At 41.2% G+C, this 25,158-nt stretch overlaps 1 protein-coding gene across 1 annotated transcript in view; it reads right to left on the reverse strand.

Annotated features, from left to right (window-relative positions):
* The window catches only part of MYH10 (myosin heavy chain 10), a 97,584-nt gene that overhangs the window by 53,461 nt on the left and 18,965 nt on the right, over positions 1-25,158 (reverse strand). The window contains exons 4-5 of the mRNA XM_082067385.1: positions 11,849-11,876; positions 576-678 (exon numbers count right to left, since the gene is read on the reverse strand). Coding sequence (XP_081923511.1) covers positions 576-678; positions 11,849-11,876 — 131 coding nt within the window. The remainder of the gene's footprint in view (positions 1-575; positions 679-11,848; positions 11,877-25,158) is intronic.

The following is a 25,158-nucleotide window of genomic DNA, read 5'->3' on the forward strand; positions in this document are numbered from 1 at the left end:
CAAATTTTGAAGTCTGGCAGTAAACCTGAAGAAAATTCCACATCAATCGGAGATAGTGACAAGTTACCAAAATACTCAGGATTCTCTGACATAAGACTGCATATGCTCTTGTTCATAATGTAATAAAATCTTCTAAATATAACGGCTCCACAGCAGTTTCTAAGCCTGATGATTTTTCCCATCTACAAGTCAGTTTTATGAAAGAACAGAAAGCTCACTCACAATTATAGTTGTAAAAACTGCATCTAGTGGGAACTACATTCACTAAGAATTGCCCAGGTTAGTTAAATTTTTTCAAAAACTGGGTTTTACTGCACCAGAAGGCTTTGATGCCGTGTCTAGTTCCAATGCTTGCATAAAGCCTTTAATTTCACAATGGAAGTTAAACAGCTAAATTAACTGGAAATGTTGATGTAACTGCTCATTTCAGCCACTACTACAGAGAAAATAATGGTTGAGACAAAGTTATGTGGATTACATTACCGATTATCTTAAATAAAAAAGTTGTGCTTTTTTTAATGCAAAGACTGTAGTTTTCAAAAAGAGCATCAAACTGAGAAAATATCCCAACTTACAGGAATATTATGGTCCTTTCTTCCTTTATGGGAGGAAGCAACATGAGCAAGGTATTGAATAACCTTCTTGGTGTTTTCAGTCTTCCCGGCACCAGATTCACCTCTGCAAAACATTTCAGACATTTTCCTCAAAATTCGTTTTCAACAACTTCTCAATTCTTTGTTTATAGCAACCTCATTTCATTCCACTCGTGACTTTGACTATGCAACAGACCCAAGCATCTAAAACCAAAAGCACAGATGCAGGGAACTACGAGGTATTTCTTTAAAACACTTTCTTCATCCTAAAGATGCATTAAGATGTTGATACAATGTTTTTGAATATATGCCTCAATTTCTTTGTTATTTTCAGAAACAAGAACCAGACTTGTTCTCTGCCACAGACAAAACTCTGAAGAGTGCAGACAGACATATATATATATATTTAGTCATATATACTCACACACTTTTATAATTAGCATCATTGTAGTATATTTTATATTACAGAAGCAGGTTATGAGAATTACCAAGTTGAAAGAAATATTCAGTATCTTTAGAAGCCAGTTTGAAAGGAAAATACATTTTAGAGAACCAGATTCATTGTAGTGCTCAGGCTCTTAGCTAGTTTAACAATATATTTATGGCCACAGGGCTAAATGAATTCATTAAGAAATGAACTGATGAGTGCAGACCAGTACAGAACACAGATCAATAAAGACAGCAAATGCACATTTCATTTTTAAGACAGAGGCAGATTTAAAGCAAAACATTTTTGGACACAATTTAGTGCAAAGTTTACATATGGGATATTCTGGGCAGGAAATGTGACCAAGTTCACATCACAGCAATCACAGATTATGTTAATACAGCTCTATTTTAAAAAACAAATCAAAAGCCCAAGGTCTGGTCTTTGGATAAATCCACACAAAGAGATTATTACCAGGTCTAACCTGGCAATGATTCCGGAGCAGTGAAGTACTGGAGAAAGATCCCATTTCCAGCACAGCAGTGACTGGCACTAGTGACTCGGACGTGTACGGAGCTAAAAAGGGTTTTACAATGGGGATTTGCATGGAAAAAGTGAACATACTTCTATCATCCAACGGTTCTTCAGAAATTAAAGTCTGGAAGCCAACTACTTTGTAAGAATGACCAGCACGCATTTCATGCCCTTGAATATTTCTCAGCTGGGATACTTATAATGGAAACATTAATTTATCAGGAGCGGCAGAATTTAAGCATGTTCTTTTGCAGCCTTCAGAAATCCCTTCCTGCACCACGCTGCACAGCCCGGTCTGGTATCCAGGCTTCATTTACTCGGGTATTTAGTACCTTCAGACCTGCACTTGATCAGATATGCAGCTTAGAAGCATTGCTATCCCCACACCACACTTAACATCTGCAAAAATGAGACAATACAGCACTTCAGATTTTAACTTTGCACATGCAGGAGGGATATTGCCCCAAATATTCAGAGAATGGACTCTTAAAAAAAAAAAAAAAAATCTAATTTCTTCTTACTTTCAAATCCTCTTACATCATGGAAACCCCCAGGACAAGTGCACTGGGCAGCCTCTTGATAAGAGACAGCAGTAAATGCATTTTCTCCCCAGAGCAGTACCTGCTTCTCAGAAGCAACTCCATCAACCTGGCTAAACCCATTATTGTCCCATTTTTCCCTCACAAGAATACAAACATCATTGGGAAACAATACAGAATAAGAAAGACTAGAAACCACTGGCCTCAATTACTCAAAACGTTGACTCTGTTAGCTGTGTACATTGCAGAAAAAACTGGGACGGCATTACCTGAAGAGCTAGTTATGAAGAAGGTTACTCTGAGAATTAGCTAATGGATAACTGGGCTTCTTTTTTGCCAAGATCCCATCAATATGCACAGAAACTGTACTTTGGGACCACTACAACAGGAATAATACACTTTGACTCCATGAAAAAAGCCATTTCTATCTGGTCCAGAGTCACCACATACAAGACAAATGTGAAGACTGATGAGGAGAAAAAAAAGACCTTGGATGCCAATTTATACGTCCTGGTCTTTATTTCTAGTTTCCCTTTTATTGCAGTGTTTACATTAACATAACTCATGTCTGTAAGCAATAATAAAAGCAGTCTCATCTGTGTCTAAATGTATATTAAAATATGCTTAATGCTAAACTATTCCAACAGGTAAGAGAAGAAAATACATAGAGCAAAATATACATTTACATTTTAAAGCAATACAATTTGTTCTTATTGTCATCAGAGCTTGCGAACACATTAGCTCTGCCTTTAAAACGAGATAAATAATCTTTCCTGCCAAATTACAGAAACAAAGTTCATACAATTTTAAAGGAGTAAAATCTACTCTGAAGCAGTCAGTGAAAACAGCCCAATGAATCCAGTGCAGATGTGGCCTCCCCAGGCGGGCAGCGCGGGGCTCTCCCAGGCTCCCACCGCCAGCGAGGTCTGCTGGCACACACACCAGTAAAGCTCCATACGGTGCAGGGAGCTCAAAAGCTTGCAATACGTTCCTTTTGCTAAAAAGCCTTTAAATCTAATAGTGTGGGGTTTTATTTAGAGAAAGTCCTTCATGCAAGTCCTCATTCAAAAGCAACACTCATGGATGTTATCATCCCAGTTCTCCTCTCCCTGGAGCTTACAAGAATGCCAAATATTTCCTGCAGGATCCACTGTTAGATAGCTCTGCTGCCATAGGCTCTAAAAGAATTAGAAGATTTAGGGTAAAGTCTTTTTCATTTATAGAAATAATGACATCTGTGTACTTGAGTTCTTTCCCAGGAGTGCAAACACACAAATTACAAAAATAAATCAAAATCTACCTCTATCAACCTACCCAAAAAAGGTAAACTTTTAGTAACACTGCGTACAATGCTTATGGAATGGAGATGGTATCGCAAAGCTAAAGATTAGCTTCTTCAAGCCCCTGTTTTAATACAATTAATATGTTACCATAAATTAAACAACTCAAACTCTTGGCTGAGATCCCAGCCTTACTTCAGTCAACAGCAGCTTTCCTAATGACTTCAGTAGGGTCATAATTCCACCTCATTTATTTCAGTCTCATTTCCACTACTAGTAGACAGAAAACCTTACGAGGCTGAAGCGAAATGCTGTATTAACTCAAGCCATGGGCTATATCAGGGCACGCAAGGAAGCAAATAATCTTCAGCAATAGCTTCAAGTTGGATGTATAAGGTTATTCCATCAATTAACGGGAAGATATCTCCCTTACAAACTATGTTACACAGACAGGTCAAAGAAAATCTGACAGTCGCTGGTAAATTTAGGCAGTATCTAGAGTTAAAGCCCTTTCTCTAGAGCAGCAAAGCTGCTGCTTCAAAGCAGCTTCAAGCACATTTAAAATTGGAAAAGTTTAGCTGGCACAAGCACTTAAAATTTTTACAGGGTTTGAAACACATTGCATGTAAAGCTAGAGTGTCATTTCCAATAAAGGAAAGTACACTTTAGGGAAACTGATCTCAGCGACAATTTGGTTAGCAAAAATTAGTGACTGACTTCCCCATCAGCTGCAGTTTCTCCCCCCCTCAGCAACTTGAGCCCAAGTCTTGTACAGAAGAGGCATTTTCTCTGCTGAGTAGATTGACATCTAGAAAATGGGCAAAACAAACAGAGGTGACTCAGAGGCCACAAAGTAAATGGGCAACAACCAGGAATGGAAGCCGGTCTTCTGACTTGCAGGAGATCACTGTGCTCTTCCCACATAGCCCGTGTGTAATGGCAATTACTGTCCTACAAACAAGTCAAACTCCTCTGTGGGAAAGACCGGTTCTACAGAAAAACAGGAGGGAAACAGTCGCTTTGCTTATTGTCCAGCAGGTTTGAAGCATCTACACATCTTTCTGTGATAGTCACAGTACGTGGTGTGTCAGGACAAGGCAACACCACCACCCCTGCCCGAATCTGCAGATGAGTTTCCAGACTTTCAGAAAGTTAAATTAAAGTTGCTTACTGAGGTGCCAGTGCAAGGACTGGCACCCTTCTTGCAGCACCCAGTGAGCCAGGAGCTTCACCAGCAGATCAGAGGCCACACGGGATGTACCAAGCGTAGTGTCGTGAGTCATGTAAGACGGACAAAAAAAAAACCCCACATGCTCTGAAATTCAAAGACAGACTTTTCTTCATCTTGCTACTTCCACACAAAGTCTCCACTGTAAGCTAACAGTATTTGTGAAGATAAGCATCTGGAATGCATTAGGATGGTCAGATGCAGTTAGTGTCATCTGTCCCACTACAGATCATCTCTGTGATTTCAGTTTCTGAAAAATGAACCAAACAGGCCGGAATTTTCCATGCTGAGAGCCCAGATCACACCTTTCCTGTGCTCTAGGAGTTTCATCTGCTTCTGTCATTCCTGACAAGCAACAAGCTCTGGGATGAGACCTTAACCTGGAAGCAGAAAGGAGAAGCGGTCCCAGCACCTTGGCACCCAATTTCGGACACGGGGATCCCAACCCTGCGGGTCCGGTGGCCAGCAACGCCTCGGCTCACACAAAGCAGCCACTCACATAAGGCAAAACCCCACGAAGTATGCACTCAGATTGTTCACAGGAGAAAGTAACTGTGTAAGTAAGAGCCCCAACAATGGTCTGTTGTCCTTCTCACAACAGCAGTTGCAAAGAACAGAAGAAACACTTATTCTCAGACACAACTGAGCAGATCTTCTGCCAGCTACAAATTAACAGATATTTACAGTAAAAACCTGTAATTAAAAGGGTGTCTTAATCACTTGACTAAATTTCTGAAACAAAGAGGTATAACCAATACTTCGGATGAGTGCAGGAGAGTGACTAATTGGCTTGACTATTTACAAGGCTGCTTTACAGCTCGTGCAGTTCTCCCTGGATGCTTCCCATCATCTCCACACCAGTTGTCTGGGGAATGTTCCCAGCTGGATTACAGCCAGAGGTTGTATACAAAAATGCCTGGTATTTGCTGCCGTTGTCCTTTAATAAGCAGCCTCTATTCCCCCCATCCCCCCTGCCTCCTACTGAAGGCAATTCAGATTAGATAGCCTTGTATGGCTGCAAGCATCTGCTAAGTGACAGTTCATCAAGCCCCGTCTCTAGCTTAAAATAAAGTGCAGTGCAGCACATTTTCATATTTGACTTTCCACAAGTTGCCTTGCAGCTAAAGACAACAAAGCCGGGCAAGGTTGGGATATTTCTCCGATTCCTCATATACCACAGCAGAAATTTCTTCATCTTGGTCCCCTGGCTCCAGCAGCCTGAATGCCATGGAACAGTAACAGGCAGCAATAATCACAGAGAAATACCAACACTTAGCAAAACATCAGCAGCTGCAGCTTCTCAAAATAAAAAAAAAAAGCCCACAAAACTGCTAATTACAGCTTCACATCTTACAGAAATGAAAAAAGGTCCAGTGAGGTATGTGCACGTCGCAAAGTTCACGCCACTTTTCTGTAACTGATTTCATACGGCTGCTGGGCTAATACAGGCCGAGAATGTACTTCTAGCAGGAACAAGAAGTTGCTGAAACTACATGTATTTTCCTTTTGTTTCAGCAAACTAAGAATTTACAGAGAGAAAATTCTAAACGAGTTATCATTTGCACCCCAACCAAGGGGGAGTGATTAGATAGACATTAGTTGAGTGTAACTTCCCAAAGAATTACTGGTTTTGAGGGTTGCTTGTTTGCTTTTTATTTGAAAGTTTGATGAACCAAACTACAAAGTGATGGAGAGCTCCAGTAAGCTCACTAGCGACTTGTCAGTGGTTAGCACCCTGAAATTAAACTACCTGACTTCAAAGCTAAACAGAAATTATCATTACTGTTCATTCAGCTCCTCCCGCGTCATCATTAACCAGGCAATAATCTGGTTTTCACCTATGTCTGATAAGTTGTCCAATGGATTCAGGAACTGCAGGTGCATGTGCCTGTGCACATATTTGTGTGAAAGGCCAAAAGATACATAAGAAATCACATCACTGCTACCTGAGGAAATCAGGGACACATCACGGAGCAGGCGGTCTTTTCAGACACGGGAAAATTACTTTTGGTTCACTTTGAGAAGTAATTTCAGCACAAAGTTTCTCCTACCAGCTGTGTCCTTGGGGCTCAAATACTAACAAATTTACAAGAATGGACACGGTTGGGGGAAAGGTGGTCGGGGTGTGGAACACAGTGCAACAAATAACGACCAGACAAAAGGAAGTCAGTGCATCAATATGCATAAAATTACACACCACTAAGTCAGAATAAAGCCCTGTGGTCAAGTCTCCTCAGCAATTGTCTATATTCAGTTCCTTAAAAGACAGAGAGTGGAAAAAGCGATCAGAACTGAAGGCACCAAAATGAGAGTAAGAATGTGCATTTTACGTCCTGAGAGAACTCTTATTTCTGCAGCAAGAGCAGGAGGTCACCTGTGTTATTGAGTCTGGATTGGAGAATTGAACAGCAGCTACATCAGCTGGAAATCTCAGTCAAACCCTCCTGAAGAACCAGCCGCCAGGTCAGGTGAAGGCCGAGATGTTAAGCTGAGACAAGCAGTCAGAAAACGCAGCAGCCGTTTTGGGTTGTTTGTGTTTTCCCCCCTCCTGGCACGAAGTTTGACTTTGAGAAAAATATTATCAATTTTAAGATCACTAGTTTATGCAAAACTCCTCATCTTTAGGGCACGTCAGGCCCCAAACTCCTCATGGAATGGCAGCAGGTCATGTTTGAGACAGAAAACCTCCAAGTCATCTCACTGCCTTCGAAATAATAAGATGGATCATTATGCCTATATCTGCAGTTATTCTTCGGCACGATTCTCTTTGAGGGGAAAAAAAATAAGATTATTCTCAGCAAACTGTATTCCTCAAGAAGTCCCACCTGCGTGCATCTTCTCTTGACAGGTATAATACACTGTCTGCAGCCTGTCCTGCCAGGCAAACAATGACCAGTGTCTACCAAATGCTGAACCAGCCTGGGTCATCAGGCACTGCTAGTCCTGAGGCAAAGCGTGAACAAACCTCCGAGTGTCTACAAAATATCTGAGATAAAACATTCATTAACGTAGCTACAACAGTGGTTTAACAATGTTAGAAAACACATTAAGTAACACCTTTGCAGTTTCATGATGCATCTGGCCACAGCTATTTACTGGAATGACTGCATGAAGGTAAGTGCAGTCCTTCCAGGGAACCAGGTTAGTATTTCCTACAGATTTGGACATGTTAAAACAATGAAACAGCCTTAACCCCAGAATTAAGTTGTACACTTTCATGCCTAGGATAAAAAAACCCCATGTGTAACAGGTATAAATCAGGATTGGCTATCTGTTGAGTCCAGGAGGAACAAAAGCTTAAGGTCATCTTGCAGTTGAGGAAATAAAAAAAAAAATTGGAGTTTAAAGGTTTTCCAAGGTAAGTATGAATAGACTGGCCATGATTAAGTTAGAACCAAATGAAGGAAGGCCTCTGGCACAAGTGCAGAGACAGTGTTTGAAGAGAGAAAACTGAAACCAAACCCAAAGGCTTGAAACACCCCCAGTCTCACACCTCAGAACGCTCTGGAGAGCAGCAGGCCGGGGTGGCCGGAAGAAAAGGCAGCTGGATCCAGAGACCTGGTAAGGGGCTGTTCAAATACTATCGCTTGAGCTGACCTGGCCCCCAGAAAACTTGATCAACTAGAGGTAGGGAGAGACAGGTGACCATGTTAAACAGATGAAACTTCATCACCAATGGGAGAGACTTATCTCCAGGATGTACAAAAAGACAATTACGGTCTAGGCAGGAATGACCAGCACACCACAGCTGCCCACTCATCTCAGTGCACCAGGCAAGGGATGTTTTCTTTCTCACTAGCTGGCTTGAACTACTCTTACTGAAGAACAGAAAAAAGGTTTCTGAGGACTTTCACCTCCACTAAAGACCAGGGTCAATTGGATGATCAGTGTTCCAAGACGACAAGTCTGGGATGAGAAGATGTCTCAAGCCTCTGATGAACTGCATTGGGAGTTTCTGAAACCACCTCCAGTGCAGTTAAGACACACTCCTACCACCTTATTTATTCCTGCCTTAGCACAAGACCTGTAAAGCCAGTGGCATGGAAGGGAAACACACACAGTTTACCTTTTCACCACATAATCAGCAAGGCAATGAAGTCCTGGACACTACCCACCCTTGATCAAAACATGAGACATCCTCTTGGCCTGTTACACACAGGTGTTTGCCATGGCCTTGTCCCATTCATGAAGGGGATTAAGCCACATATCAAGTACCAAGTTTATCAAGCAAGCCTAACAAAATACAGCTCTGCTGTGACACCCACGTTGGGGACAGTGCCGCAGAGGCAGCTGTCTTTACAGTCTCTCTGTTCAAAAGATACATGGAAGGGAATACAAGTGGATTTGATGGCACTTCTGAACTGGACACAGAGCTGAAAAGCAGTCTGGATAAACCTGTCTTAAGAGAAAAGTGTTTATTAACCTGAACAACAGTCTGGTAACCCCGACTGCCCTTTTTATAGTCAGCGTCTAAAATGGTGCCGATGGATACACAAGATTAGCAAGATCTCCCAGGCTATGGGCAACTTTGGTGTTTAACTTCAAGACAACAGAAACACCTTGGGTTCTGGCATCTATCTCATCACGCATCTCTATATTCCCAAAAGGTAAGACCTAGACTGGAAGGTCTTTGGTCCTGTACATCCAGTTTGGAGAGGAAATGCCTTGTCCTTCATAATTCTGAGGCCACAGATCTGTTCACATTACTGAGGAAATTTGTATTTCCAAGTAAATCACGTTCAGTGACATTGAACCTTTTCAACCTTGTTTCTCCTTATGCTGCTGTGTAAGTATTTCAGTAAGAAACAGAAGTTAAAGCAGCAAGATGGCCAACAGAGCTGGAATCTATTGTTCAGAACCTCAGCTTTATTAAGAGTCTGCCACACTTCTATGAAGTGCAGCGTTTAACACCGGTACAACCAAGGCACTGAATTAAAGGTAGTAAAACTTGTCCAAGGTCATGGTACTAATAGCTTCAATACTTAGTTTTGTGATATGATTCCAGGATAGCATTAAAATCCTTTGAAGATGTGGTGCTCACTGCTGCTTCACACCAGCTTCTGAATTTTTTCCCTGGAGAAGCAGATTTGTCATGAAACATTTTACATGTCCAACAGAAGAGACGTCATCAGGGCCATCTCTGAGGGTCTTAACATCAGGACTGCACTCAGAGCACATCCCAGCAGCTCCAGACTCAGTGCTGGATACAGCTGATTCTCCTGAGGTCTGACTGTAGGGACGTGTGTCCATCCCACCTCACCATCTGGGAGGAAGTTTGTCTCTGCACACGGATGCGCAGCAAGCCGCTCATCAACTGCCCAGCCAAGACATGGCTAAACCTGTCACAAGATGCAGATCTTTCATGTTGAAGCATGCTGTACCGGGTATAAAACAGGGTTCCACTGCCTATTCAGTTCAGCAGGATCAAAAGCTTACAGTAACCTTACAGGTGAGGTAGTAAAATTGAAGGCAAGAGAGCTTAAAAGCTTTCCAATTTGCAAATGAACAGATCAGGCATTCACTAAATCCTGCAGCACCGCCATTCCAACCTTTGTGGTCTTGGCTGACCATGGAAAGAAGTGCAAGGTTCATGCATAGGCACAAAACACAAAGCTACTTCAATAAAAATTCACCTGAGGCAAGCACATACTGTCGAAGCATCCACAAACACACAAGAACAAAGCATTTATTTTCTCTCTGGGATTCCATCCCTGCTTTGAGGGCTGTTTTGCACATTGCACATGAAGTAGTCATCACACAAAACAGAAGTCACACTAAGACCTGGGACCACAGACCTAGACAAGCCTGTGTTAACCAGATGAACTTTTATCTTCACTACAGAACTGGGTTTGCTTCTGTGTCCCTAGACCCCAGATATCTTGTGTTCAGATTATCTATAGTTCAAAAAAGCGTGGCTTGAAAGGATTGTCCTCCAGTCTTGTGTAAAGTCAGAGTTAAGGCACTTTTGTAAGAAGCAGAAGATGAAGATTCGGATTTCTTCATGTCAAGAAGGAAACTGAACCCAGGTCTCTTTCCAGCAATTAATCTACCCATGGAGCTATTTCAGGATCCTCAGGAGCTATGGCCTCAATGCGCCGGCACACAGCACTGCCAAGGGATCGCACAGCCCACACAGAGCCACACAAGCTACTGCATCCTCCCTCTCCCCCTCGGACTATTGGATAAGTTCAGTTACATCCCAGACTGCTAACTGCAGTTTCAGAATGGAGCCAAGGTGTTGTTTCACCCCACCGACAAACCAGCCCAACACCCAGGTTGCTACCAACAGGGACACGACCCCTCCAGTCTGTTCAAACTCCACACCAGTGCTCCTGAGCCCACCGAGTACAGACCCACTGAACTAAACTGATGAAAAGCAGCATTTTGTGGCAAGGTGATAAACCAGCTCGGGGGGAAGAGCTGGCAGAAACTGCATTCTGAAACTGCAATTAGCAGTCTGGGATATATCAGCTCGGCAGCATCACATGCCTGAAAGCACAGGGTGTTTCAAAAGGATGGACCCAATTTGAAATCACTTTATCTCTGCAACCACAACCCACCCATGAACAAAACTCTTACCACTTGAAAGGGCGGTGCATCAAGTTACTAAAACTTGATCACTCATTAGACCACTTGTAAATTTTTGTGTAATGGTAACGTGTTGCCATTGTGAAACACACTGCTTTGAAATGGAGTCCGTCTTTCTGAAACACCCTGTACACCCATACTCTGACTTCCCCACCATTGCATTCGCAGGTCCCAGAGGCATTTTGAATGAAATTCATGCTTCTGGCTGACGCAAAGTCAGGTACACACAGAGAACACAAAAGGAAACCTCAGTGTCAACTTAGCCAGAGTCTGCCCGTTTGAAGCAGATCCAAAGTGCAGCTGTTGCTCAGCAGGGCTCTAGACCAACTTTCAATTCGTATCCCCGCCCAGGTGCTACACACCAAGTAGTACTTGAGATACAGACACTTTTTAAAGCTTTTTGTTTCTGATTAGCATCTCTTGACTGAGATTTTTAAATTATGTTTCTTAAATGGTGCATGCCCGTAAAATTTTCAATAAGGTGAATTACAGTGTTTAAAGAATATGTTGCCATATTAAACAGCATTTCATGCTACATCTCTAACCATTAGCCACTGTCTGTGAAGATTAAAGATCAAATTTTGACTACTAGAGCTATATCTAAGACGCTTTCAAAACACAGATTTCCAAAAATGCTCAAATGAAACGTGTTCACTTACGTGCAGAGAATTGATTGGTCCTCACGGTCTGCAAAACAAGAACAAATGTGGTTATAGTTTGTGTTTATAATGTCCTGTAATTTGCAAGATAGTTTCTTTTAAATTAATATTTTAAAAATTCAGCTTTTCAGGTTAACACATCTAAGGACACTCTCCAGCAAGTTTCATAACATACCTTAAACATCTCAGTTCACACTCCCCACCCCCCAAAAAGACAGCTTAGACATTCCTAAAAGCTCCGCCATTTCATATAATAAAACTAAAACTTTATTAAAATTTAATAGAAACCCACAGTAATATTTTTAACCATATTTTCAGACAAAGTTGGTGCAACATCTTCTGTATGCATCTTTGCCCAGATTAATCAAATTATTTAAACTAAACAAGCAAAAAAGTTCCAAGTACACAACACTAATGACCAGACACTTGGAAACAGCACTGACATCTCCAGCAAACAAGCACTCCCCTATGGTTTTTTTTTCTTTTTTTTAAATGAACATGCAAGCCTAAAGCGCTTCCATAATTTAGCTTATTCATTAAAGACTTGTCAAAAGGACATTCAGGGAAATACTGAACAGAGCTGAACTCTGCAATACGGTGGTTCAGCACTTTTGTGACACCCGCTGCTGCGCTCCTGACCTTTGGAAAGAAAGCCCAGAGGTCGGTTCTACCCTGCACGAGGTAATTCACAATTACAAGACCTTTACAAGATGTATTTCAACATCATGCACTCTATATTAAAAATTATATAATAAAAACATCCAAATACACCTGCAAAAAAGTAAGAAGTTTTAGTTAAAGGTGTTTTCTACCCTTTGAGCCAGCGTTTTCAATGAGTTCTACATTTTTTTCATGAATCTGCATCACAAAGATATTGCTTTTACACTTCAGCTGTCTGTCACCGGCTCCAGAAGAATACGATTCCCTCCTGCAAGCTCAGAGCTTCAGACAGCTTTTCTGTTCCAATTGGTAATTTGTAATGGATTATGGTACAATAAATAAAATCAAGATTTATTTTATTCAAGTGTAAAGCTCAGGGCTACATGTCAGACTCCCTGCATACAGCCCTTCTCCTCGAGCACTGACGGACCCCAGACAACGTGTGACAACTGCTCCTTGTGGGACACCAGTCCTGGCAGGAGGAGCAGACACACGGCAGCTTCCATACACTTACGAGGTCTCAACCAGATCCATGTCCATATATACAACCTCAGTACATTTACAACCATTTCTGGCAAGCAGAATAGTGTAAACAACATCTCACATTATTTCTGGACATATTTAGAAACAATGTTGTTAAACTGAGTTGCAAATTTCTGCTGAGTTTTGCAGACTGCATGAAACCAGCCGTCCTACATGCGTAATGAGCTGAGTTCCTAGTGCCATTGCACAACAATTAGTGTAGAAGCGGAATGTCAGCCTTAGCTAGGGTAGCATCTAAAAAATTAAAACTAAAATCCAGCAGTGAGCTGTGATTCCCCCTGTTATGCTGCCTGATGAACAACCCAGGCACCAGAACAGTCGGTGTTTGGACAAGGAATTACTGGAGAGAGTCCAGCGGTGACTGCGAAGATGCTGAGGGGTCTCGAGCATCTTTCTTGTGACGAGAAACTGAGAGCGCTGGGGCTGTTCAGCTGGAGAAGAGAAGCTGAGAGGGATCTGATCATCATTAAGTCAATTTAACTCAATCAGAGGAATATAAGCATGAGGACAAGTGGAGGGGATGGTAGGAGGGGATGAAATAAGAGGGCTAAACTCTTAATTCAAGTTATGCCATAAGACCAACCTTTTGGTTTTAAACCAACATAGAAGTCCCATAGGAATCTATTACTTCACTTTAGAGACGTACAGCTTGGATTTAAATACATCCCAAGGTCTTCAACGTAGTTGAAGGGCTCCTAGTCACAGAGAAGGGCTACTACAATATTCCTAATTTGAAAAGCAAAGTTCCAAGATTATGCACAGTTTATGAATAAAAACAAAATTCGATTTTCTGGTTCAGAAATAAGCTTTCTATAGGCTAGTATGTCCTTTTGAATCGAAGAATTTGGAAGCACAAGCTGACTCAAACCTTAGGTTGAAGGACCCCGGCTGCCGCAATTCAGCCTGAGCTGCCACTGATGTCTCTGCTCTCTCTGTCCAGTTCTCCCATCCCATCTCCTGAAACCAGCAGCTGACCATGAAAATGCACATGCTGCGAGTTCAAGTAGCTGATGGAACTAACAAAATTTCATTTTCAACCAGATCAGCTCCCTGATCCAGTTTGTAACAGTTTATAACATTGGAAACACTTAGTAAGTCACACTAGCAAAAAAACCTATCAAAAAATATATATTTAGATATATAAAAATAGATATATAAATCCTATAGAAATATATATCCAAAAAAGTGGCTGATCATTAGATGGGCTTATGATATATCAAGCACATATTTAGCACCTGGAAGCGCTCGAGCGGCAGCCAGAGCCAGCGCTCACCGCCCGCTGCCCCAGCTCAAATTCTCACTGACGCAAGAATCAGCAGCCACACCAGGGAAACCCAGTCACACAACACTGAACAGGGCAAACGCTTTGAGAAGAGAGCAAGGAGAATTCTCAGAATATAAAAAGGACCAGAAGAATTACAGCTTTGAAAGCCACTCTTCCCTACACCCTCTTAAACCTACATTGCTCTCATCTCTCCAGAGGAATGTGTTCTGGGGATGGCAACTGGCAGCTCCTCAAACAAACCTGTTGCTTGGCTGTGGAATCGCCATGTTTTCTCATTTGAAAATCCCATAAGAATAGATCCTGATGTTTACCTTATCTGTATATATAACAAAATGCACCAAGTTTTGACTGTCAGAATACAAAACATTTTACACCAATACCCCTTCTCTCACCAAATCATGCAATGATTTTTATCCCCCCCAACATACTAGACCCAACAAAACCCCTGTTAACTCTGGGGAAGGTTCCAGATGTACATTAAACAATTTTTTTGGGTAATTGGTTCAGACAGAAGGTTCTGCAAAGTCGTAGCTCAAAGCTATAGAGTCTGTCTACAAAAAAATTACTGTATTTTAGCAAAGCAGCTTTTCTTAAGAGTAGGACTTGGTTCTGCTTGGGTCACACTATAGTCATTCATAAATCCGTAGAAGACAATAAAACAGAAAAGGAAGAATCCGTCTTCAGGTTTCCTACCAAAACTCAAAGGCAGTAGCATTGCGAGCACGGCAATTTTATCATGGAGTTTCCAAATAGAATGGATGCCCACCCTCTACGCTTCCTTTGCTCCAATTACCTTTTACTATATTGATATTTTAAGTATTGCAAATGCCCAGATCTGCCTTTATCCCTCACAATTTGACTCGGAGTAAATGGAAGAGGCCAGCTGGAGCCATCCCGCACAGTGAATTGCCCAATTGGGAAGTCATTTTTTGAGATTAACACAAATAACAAATCTATGAAAACATCTCCACAGATGTATTCCCTGCTTTCAGATTCAATGTATCTCTGATCACTCTGACAGCAACTACAGTTTTTGTCAAACACAGTAACCTTCATACAAACCTTGACTGTCTCACAATCCTGTCACCCTTCCGAAAAGCATCTTCCCTTTTGCATCCAGCCTTTATTTAGTTAAGAACTTGAAATAAGTGTGCCAAGATAAAAAGGTTAATTCTAGAAAAGCAGTGAAAATGGATGTATGCAAGTCTTAACCTGTCTTCCTGACTCAGGTTAAAAAAACCTCAAAACTATGGGCTGCTACACGTCAGGCATCAGGGAATTACACAGAGGGAAACGGTTCTTATTTGCAGGCACATCAAGGGTTGTCCTTACCGAAAGCCAAGCACAAGACTCTTGCAGATCATTCCTTTTGACATAATCTTTCCTCTCATTTCTCCAGAGCAGGAATGGCCATTCAGCAGTGATAAAACACGAGGCTCATTCCTGCAGCAAGCAGCACCAAAAAAGTTGCTGCATTTGTTGGGCTGGAGGAAGCAACATGGATAGTTCTCAAATGGGAGAAATTGTTGTCTTTCTAAACGGAGGTAGTGGTGCAGGGGGAATGGAAGGTTCTCATTTATTTTTAGATAATATTTAATACTCAGGTGCCATAGCCCATAAACCAAGAAAAGCCTGGTTCCATGGTCGAGAGCTTTGTTTGTTGTGGGTGTCAGGCTCAGAAGATCCGTGTATATTTGCCCTCTACTGTAGGTGAACAGGCTCAAATATCAGTCTATTCAAGGACATTCAAAAATCAAATTCCTGACAAATTTTGCAAAAGTGGGTCAGTGCCTGGAGGAAAGAGACCTTCCCATCAGCACAGATATTGCTGCTGCCAGAGCATTCACAGGACTCAGCCATAAATGCCCCATAGCATTAGAAAGTACACAGGTGGTCTGACAATCTGCCATTCTTCATTTCCAAGTGCTCGATAACATTTTTTTCCTTTTTTTTTTTTTTTTTTTTTAAACCAAATCCTTCTGGACTTATAAGCACGGAAAGAGATCTGGTAACAGAGATGAAGTATGCCTTTATATTTTGTGTTTGTCTTTAAAATGTTGCCTAGTTACTCCCTAAACTATCATCAAACACTTAACACTACCAAGTGACTCGCAACAAACATCTCCAACAAGTGTAACAGGAAGACTGACAGGCACAAGTTTGTTTGTTGAGTACCTGCCTTACTGCGGACCAAAAATACCCTGACACACTTTGGCTCACCGGGAGATTTCTGCAATCGTGCTGTTTATCCTCCATTTCACCTCTGCCTTTGGTTGTGCAATAATCTTTGCCGTGTACAGCGCAGTCATTCACTATTCAACGTACATTCTGTGTCTTCACAAAAAGACAAGGGCAGTTTACAGGAATACAGTATTTTGCCAATACTAACCCATTACACATTCAAGTGAGCTTTTGAGAAAGTGTATGATTTGCTACCAGCATAAAGCTGACATTTCAGGTTAGAACACCTAAATGTAATCAGCCAGTGCTGACTATTTAAGGAAGCTGAAGCTAAACATGCCCAAAGCATCAATGTGATACATCAAGCAGTGCTAAAGAAGATGGACGATGTTGGGTTACTCCTTTTGGGCAGTTTCAGGTGACTTAAAAGGGGGGAGACATCGCAGCCATCTTCAAGAATGGCAAGTAGGATCATTGCACTGTCATTCTAAAAGCTGGAAGGGACTCTGGAGGGGAAAATGATCAACGACACCAGCACTCTTTCAGGGAAAACCTTTTCTCTTGATGTACTTTGAAACTGCATTTATCATCCTTTCTTGTCATCATCAGCTCATTCATCTTTTGGTCAGTTTTTACAGCCAAGTCTTATTTATTGGAAACTGTCGAGCTATGATCTTGCAGAAATTCTCACTCTTATTCCTAAAATGTATAATGTAATTTATACTAGAAGACCAAATTCAGGTGTACTCCACTCCCCATGGGTATCCAGTGATTTTAAGATTTAGAATAATAACATTTACCAGTTTTGCTTCATCAGTGCTGGTACTTTTTCCACACAACACTGCAAGCCCAGTGCTGGCTCAGACACCGTCCATGGAGGATGACACCAGAACTCACCATCCACTTCAAAGACAAATACATCAGTGCTGTTACCTCTTCAAATCAATTACTAGTTCCTTACTTTGTCTGTTTACCTGGTATTTCCCACATAACATGCTACAAGACACTGACAAAAAGCATCTACTACATTTCCTCAGCAAGAAACACCAGTCTATCTGAACAAACTACCACAAACCCCTTCTGACAGATCAGAATTTCGCTCTTGCCTCTCTCATGTACTTTGGTTACTCCAAGATACCTCCAAGTCTTCAATGAAGGGCTGAGAAAGCACCTGTTCACCATGGGGTGGGGGCAGTGGTGCAGATGCTCTTTAGTTGCTCTGGTTGTTTGTGAACTTAAAATAAGAAAAGCTTAAAAAAAATAGTTCTATCCCTTAATCTAAAAGATGTGAGATTTGAGATAAATCACAACAGTCATACATCGATTTTGCTTGCTGACTGCCAAGTATGTTGAGTTTATTATCAACTGAAGCATAGCAGAGGTCAGTCACGGTTTCCTCTGCAACTTGTTTTCTGTAGCACGGAATACAAGTATTTCTTGCATGTCTACCAGACTTCATGACCACACTCATTATGCGCTTGCTCACCCCTGATAGCTCAAGCTGTGGCACAAGCGCTCGAGCACAGACGTGGCACAAGCAGCCAACCCAACCCAGCGGCACCGAGCCCTGGAACAATATGCCAAGCTATGAATTGAGGCTGTTTTAGAAGTCACGAGTTCAGTATTTGCAACATTAACTTGAAATTACACAAATTCCTAAAGAAGAAATTGTGACATTTGTTTTTGGAGTTGCTAGCCAGGGCTGAATCAGCATGAAGGGAGAAAACAAATAGCTGTCAGACCATGACCTGCCCACTTAATGAAACTGTGGGTAGCTTCTCCATTACATACCAGATAGAACTGGAATTTTGTTTTTAGTTCTCATTAAGTTTGCAGAAGCTCAAGAATGGTTTATGTTTTCACCGGCAGTCTTTCACTACCTTTAATAACTACTATTAAGAGAAGCTTTGGTAAGTCTAACTTAGAAATTAAAACAGAGTTGCTACATTTGTGAGCAGAAGTTAATAGGTAACACATTCCTTCCCTAACAAACTCATTCAAACAGGTACAGATTTATAACAAGACTTGCAAACACCCCTAATCTCTCAAGTAATACCAAATGTATTCAGCATTTTCAGATGGGTGACTGCTGTAGTTTAGGAGATGAATAGAGAACCGAGTCGGTCTTCATTTTCAAGAAAGGCTGGAGAATGCTGCAGAGTCCCAAGGGCTGAGATGTACAAACAGCCGATACACAAAGAGGGAAATGACTTTGACACACTGCACCCCTCAGCCAGTCGGGCCAGCTACAACTAACGAGACCAATTTACCCTCAAAGTCAAGGACTGGTTCTCACAAAAGCATTTAACGCAACTTAGCTGAAGGGCAGGAACAACCCATAAGGCAGCAGCTTCTTAAAACTGCTCCAGCTAGAGCTGCAAGGACTTGCTTGCTTACGCTTGTTGTTCCTCAAATGACAGCTGAGCAGTTCTCAGCCTTCCCGAGTTGTGCCTCCAAAGAGTTGTCCCAGTAGAAACAAGCAGCTCCCAAGTCTTCTGTGCAGCCCATCCCCATGCTTACTTTTCAGTTTTTCTTTGCATGCTGCTTAGCAGTAACCAAGAATCAGTAGCAGTTGCAAGGCACAGGCTGGAAGAGGTTTATTTAGACTGCGGAGTATTCAGCATCACAGCAGTTTCTGTTCTCCATCAACCCTGTTAAAGTCACTCTGTTTCCCACCTAGTACAATTTTGTCTAGACAAAGACTATATTGTCAGCTGAAACCAGCATTTGAGGAGGTCCTTCAACTGTAGTATCTGCCATTTAAGCTCACTCATTTAACTTTTGCTCTTCTTCCCAAACAAATAAGCAAGCACAAAGCACTTAACAAAACTGGCTGTGAACCAGCTCTCGCTCTGGAGGACTCTTCCTTAGTTGTTTCATCAAGCTTGGAAATAGAGCGAGTGCGATAACAGCCTATAGCCAGGCTTTCTAACCTCAGCCCACCTCAGTCAGTGGTTTGGCTTTTGTTCTCAGTCACACATATGATAGGACACAGACCATCCGCCTGTAAGGTCAGCCACACTACAAACACTGGGGTTTTTTAACACATTGCCTAGCAATAGCTAGGCTAAAATGTTATAGCACTTTTCTGACAAATATTTTCTAAAACCCAAAGCTTTTTGATGAGTATGTTTATCTGAAAGTATTTTGAGTCCTAGATTTGACGTACAGACCTCTGCTCTTCAGCAATGAAATCAATTACTTTTTCCAACCACTGAATAGCATAAGAAGTTCTAAAACACTTTCCAAGGAGAATGCGTAAAAGCCACTGTTACACGCTCGTGAGACATTTCAGGACTTACATACCAAAGTGTTGAGGCCACCCTGTGAGTGTGGCAAGATACTGCACAATTAACTTCATATGTTGTGCAATGTCCAAGATAAACATTTGTCTACAATCAAGATTTGGGGGGTTGGGAGCAAGGAATGAATATCTCAAGTTAACTAGGACAGCTCAACCATTAAAATCCTTTCCTCAAAAGACTCAAGTAAATGCTACTTTCTTATATTTTAAATACAGATTTCCCTTATGTTTGATTCCTAACAGTTTTTAAAGAAATTCAAAAATTCAGAAGACAAACAGCACACTTTCCCTACCCTCTTGTGCCTAAATCACCGCTAAGTTCTCAAACTCTATTTCAACCAATAATTTGAAATTGCACAATAGATATCCATCCAGCTTTTAAAGAAAAACCACAGGTATATTCAGATTTCCTATCCTTTGGAAGAAAGACATTGACCTTCATTTTTATAAGGTCAAAAGAGCTTTTGTCATATGTACTTGTACACATACACAAGCGTTTTCTTCTCCACTTTGCCATTTTCCTGAACATGAGCATCATATATTCCTTATGCTATTTACAGGAAGGAAATCTCAAAATCCCCTTCTCTGTCTCCCGAGCGCATAGACCCAACACAAACATTTGTTCCTGGAAGTACAAAACACTGACACTCATCTGACAGTTTCGCTGTATCTGCTGATGATTAAAGCAACCCTTCCCTATCAGAAACAGGCATCAACAATCATTGTTTACAAAACGGTTTTGGTTGGTGTGTTGTTTTTTTTTTGTTTTTTTTTTTTTTTAAAAAAAAAACACAGCTTAATGCTGTTTCTCTCTAAAAATCTGGTGTATATTACCCTAAGTAGAGGCAATATCTCCATATGGAGGGCAGGAGGGGAACAGGAAGAACGTCTCTCCACCAACTATTAATACAACTTCTCTCCACCCACTTCCAGCACCTCACCAGCCCCTTTCTTCGAGTCTTAATCTTCAATAAGAGATGTGAAAATCAAGGATACAAGAAAGAGTAAGTTAATAACTGCATGAATTTTTGAGGCAATAACTACCGTGAATGCACTCCTGTACTAAAGGCAATGTTTCCCTGTGGTTTTGTGGAGAAAAACTTAACCTCATCTTTTAAATCTATTTCATTTGAGATGCCGAATGTAACCATGAACAACTACTACCCTGAAAAGAGATACAATTATATTTTACCAGTTGCCTTTCTGGGCCAGTTTAACACTTCAGTGTCATAAGAAATAAAACTTAGAGAAACTAATGATTTCTGTACAGTCATAGTAAACTAACAGCTGTGCTGTAGTTCTAATAGTCCCACGGGCCTCTCCAGAGTCCCGTGAGGCACCCACGGACCAAACCCGCCCGTCCCACACAGACTCTCAACATTCAATCCACGTGCACTTTTATATGCAGGTAGCAAAGTAAACTCACTGACAGAGCAAGACAGACCACACACAATCCGGATCAGTATTAGCAGGTAGAGATGATTCCCCACAACACTATCCCAATAGCCAGCGAATTCTCCTGCAATTTCCTGATCCATCACCCTCAAACTTCAAAGTTCATGAATTCCTCAAATTGCTTTTTTGGACAAGCATAGGCTTCAGTACCCATTATATCCCGAGGCACAGACTGCCACGGTTTAGCTATGCTGTTAAAAAAATTGCTTCTTTTTGTTGTTTTGAACATGTCACTTGTGAATTCCAAGTAATGACCCTTTGTTCTTGAACAGGAAAGGATGGGGTGGGAGCAGAGGATCATTGTTCCCTCTCCCTCTGCCACTTCAGCTTTAGATTTGTTATATCTGACCTGAATTATTATTTCCATGCTGAATACAGTTTTGATAATTTCAGTTGTTCTTTGAATGTTTTCCTGTCATATTTCCCCTTCACCCGAAGCAGAGAAAGGCCAGATCTGCTCCCAGAATTGTATATAAAACATATTGTAAGGCAAAAGTATTTCCTGGTTTGTTACTTTTTCCAGTTACTCTCCACATTTTCTACCTGATTTACAACCATTGCTCAACACTGAATTTGGATTTCCACACATCTGTTTCGTGCTCTGCAACTCCTACCCAAGCAGTAACAGCTCCAAAATTACTGAAGTTTGCCATTGCAGACGTGTTGTCCTGGGGAGAACAATCTCACACGCTGTTTTATCCTCACACCAGGCTCCCATTTTTGCTACCCTGGGTAACAATATAAGCCAAGCATCTCCTTGCCACCTCTTCTGTTTTCCAGACAAGAGGTGTACATACGAGAAGCATGAACACAAGCATGAGTTCCATGGGGTTTTCAGCAGCAGCCCTGCCAAAGAGTAAAAGCAGAAAACAATGGACAAGATGGGTCACTCTGTAACCAGCTCTTTATGTATAGGAAGGCCCTTCTTCATATTGCAGTTATTTCAGAGCCTCTGGTTAGAATCATTACATCACTTTTGGCAAGTCATACCAGACAGCTCTCCCTTACCCATATAGACTCAGATCAACACATTTGCAAGGCACAACCTTTCTTTCAAAAAGCCACGTGAAGTCTTTCTATGCAATGATATGTGTATGTATGTTCCTGCGAAGGCTAGTTTTGTACTTTGGAACAGTACCTACCAACATATTTATCATTGATCATGGGCATACTGCTCTTCATATTTCCGTATCTGAAAAGGAATCTCAAAAAGACGACACCCAGCAGCCATTTAACATCTGGGTGCTCTGTTACCAAGTGTTTTGTGCCTAATGTTCACATACAGCACGGTTATTCAGCTATTCCAGCTCTGAGCTTAAGAATTTGTTTGTTGCAGTTTGCTACCACCATTTTTCTATTTACCATCCCCTCAGTTTGAGGGTGATTCCCTCATGTTTCATTCCCCACCTGAGAACTTCCCCAAGCAACTTCATAGCAGGCACACATAGGAAGAGGTAGTCACACTTTTTTCCCTGCTTTTTCCACCTATACATCATCCGATAGCTTTACCATCACTCTGAAAAAACCCTAGAATAAAAAGAATTTTGACATCCTGGAGCATTGAGAAAGCCATGAGCTTTTCTTCACCTTGCTTTATCAAACAGCATACTAGAGGTGCACAGCCCTTTGCAACTCTGAACGCCTGAGAAAGGTACACAAAGTAGGACCTAAGCAGCCAAGACCTGAAAGCATAGAGTGTGGACAAGTGGAAGGATGAGAGATGATATTGTAATTCCTAGTTAGGAACCTAGACATACATACTGAGATATACATTGACAACCATGACAACACGAGTCTTGGGTTATTGAAGACAAAGAGCAGAACACCACCAGCCCCCATCACTTCTCTCCACTTGCTAAGTGCTAAAAATGGCTCTGACTTCTTGCTGCTTCCTTGCCAGAATATAGCAAGGAAATTTAAGTCAAGTGGGAGAAAAGAGGAGCTACTGCAATTCCTATCAGTACTAGTCACAGCAAATGTCAGCCCCTAGTTCAGCACCCCTGAGGAATGCAGAACGACCAACAAAAATCAGTTGTGTGCAAACCGCGCAACACTCGACAGTGCTGTTCCAGGGCAGTGTGCTCTCCAGTTAGAATACATTGAAGTTTTTGTTGCACAAGCAATAATGGCTTGATGTATGTTGCCTGAAGGCTGAAGCCAAGCAGAAGTGGTTTATCCATTTCACAACTACTTAGAAATAAACAGAGTTTGAATTAAACTACAGCTTCAGAGTAGAAGCACGTGTTGGCTGAGTAATATGCACTAAATGATTCATCTCATGAATGATTTCATAAGTTGGATGCACTTAGACTTGAATTCCTGTCTGTAGGCTAGCACAGGCACAATTCAATGTGAGGCCAGCTTGCACAGCAAGTTTTAAAATTAAAACCATCACTAATTGGTCAGAATATCAATTAGAGAGAGCATGGAAAGGGCTAATCTGCTGCAACACTTCAGAAGTGGGAGAAAACAGGCGAGGCACCGAAGAAACTAAGAATTCTCTATGAAACATCATTCCTGTCTCATTTTTAAATACGATAAAGTTAATTTTTTTTTTTTTGTGACTTCAAGAAATAAGGCAACCACTTCAAGGAACATGTCTAAGTAACTGAGGCTTACGAAAAAAAGTTGTTTATTGTAAATATCATTACGTACAATTAAGTTTATAACCCTGAAGTTGATCACCAGTAAAGAGCAGGGATCCAAACACATTCTTACACAGAGGAACACAAGGCTTAGGAGCTGTTCTCACAAGCACTAACGTACTAAAACGTTTCCAACAGTAACAAAGAAGTTGAAGACAGACACAGGAGAAATCTAGTTCCAGAACCTAAGTTCAGCTGAGTTTGTTCAGTGAGGAGTTGCTACTGAGGCCAGTCAGAGATGGTTTAACAAGGTGCAATAATTTAAATTGTGAAAATAATTTCCCAGTCACTGAAGCACACAGATTTAACACCAAGAGACAGACAGGAAGAGTAAGACTGAGGAGAAGAAATATCGCACAATAGGCTGAGCTGACAGAAGCATTTCTCATTTTACTTCAAATGCAAAAATAATGAGGTGGATGACTGTTTCAGCTTGATGGATTTCAGTTTTTTCTACTTCATTTCTTGCTTCAAGAACCTCTTTCCCTCCAATCAGCCATTAAGACCACTGTATATCACCTTCCTATTGGTATACAAACCAATTTTGATGTTAATATTATTGTCACCTCAGTATTTATATTCCACAGCAGCCTAACCAGACAAAGTGAAAACAGAAATCACAGTGTATCAATGAAGAGACCTATAAATCCTTCAAATTACATTTACCCAGCAGCTACTTCTGCTTACACTGGCCATCCTGAACTTTGTAACCTGTTAAAAAGCTTGAGGGATCTTTCAATAAGTCAAGATGTAATGAAAATATCAAGAACATTAATTGCACATAAGCCAGGTTCTATATACTCTTCACAGAGACTGTTAGTCATCACTCGCAGGCTTTTTAGTCTCAGAGAAACTTCTTCCTCTTCCATTTTAAGATTTAACAGAGCTTTAAACAAAAAAGTTGTCATCTTCTAGTTTTGATTATTTTCTTCCATATCTTTAAGAAAACAAACAAAAAAAACCCACCAACAACCTAAAACCACCACACCCCCAAAGGGAGGACTCGAGATTAACTAAAAATCTAGATCAATACAATGTTTTTAAATAGACAAGTATTGCATCTGTAGGCAGTATCGGCTTCTCCAACACCAAGCGCTCCCTTCACGTATTACACTGTTTCCGATAAACCTTCTCTGCAACAGGATTAAAGGCAGTCCTAAAATATCAGCGCTAATTCAGTGCTCATCAAGACATCCTCAGGGAAACAGGATAAAAAGGAGAGACGAGGCATAATTAT

The sequence above is a fragment of the Streptopelia decaocto genome, assembly GCF_964273445.1.
Source record: "Streptopelia decaocto genome assembly, chromosome: 16".
NCBI lineage: Eukaryota > Metazoa > Chordata > Aves > Columbiformes > Columbidae > Streptopelia > Streptopelia decaocto.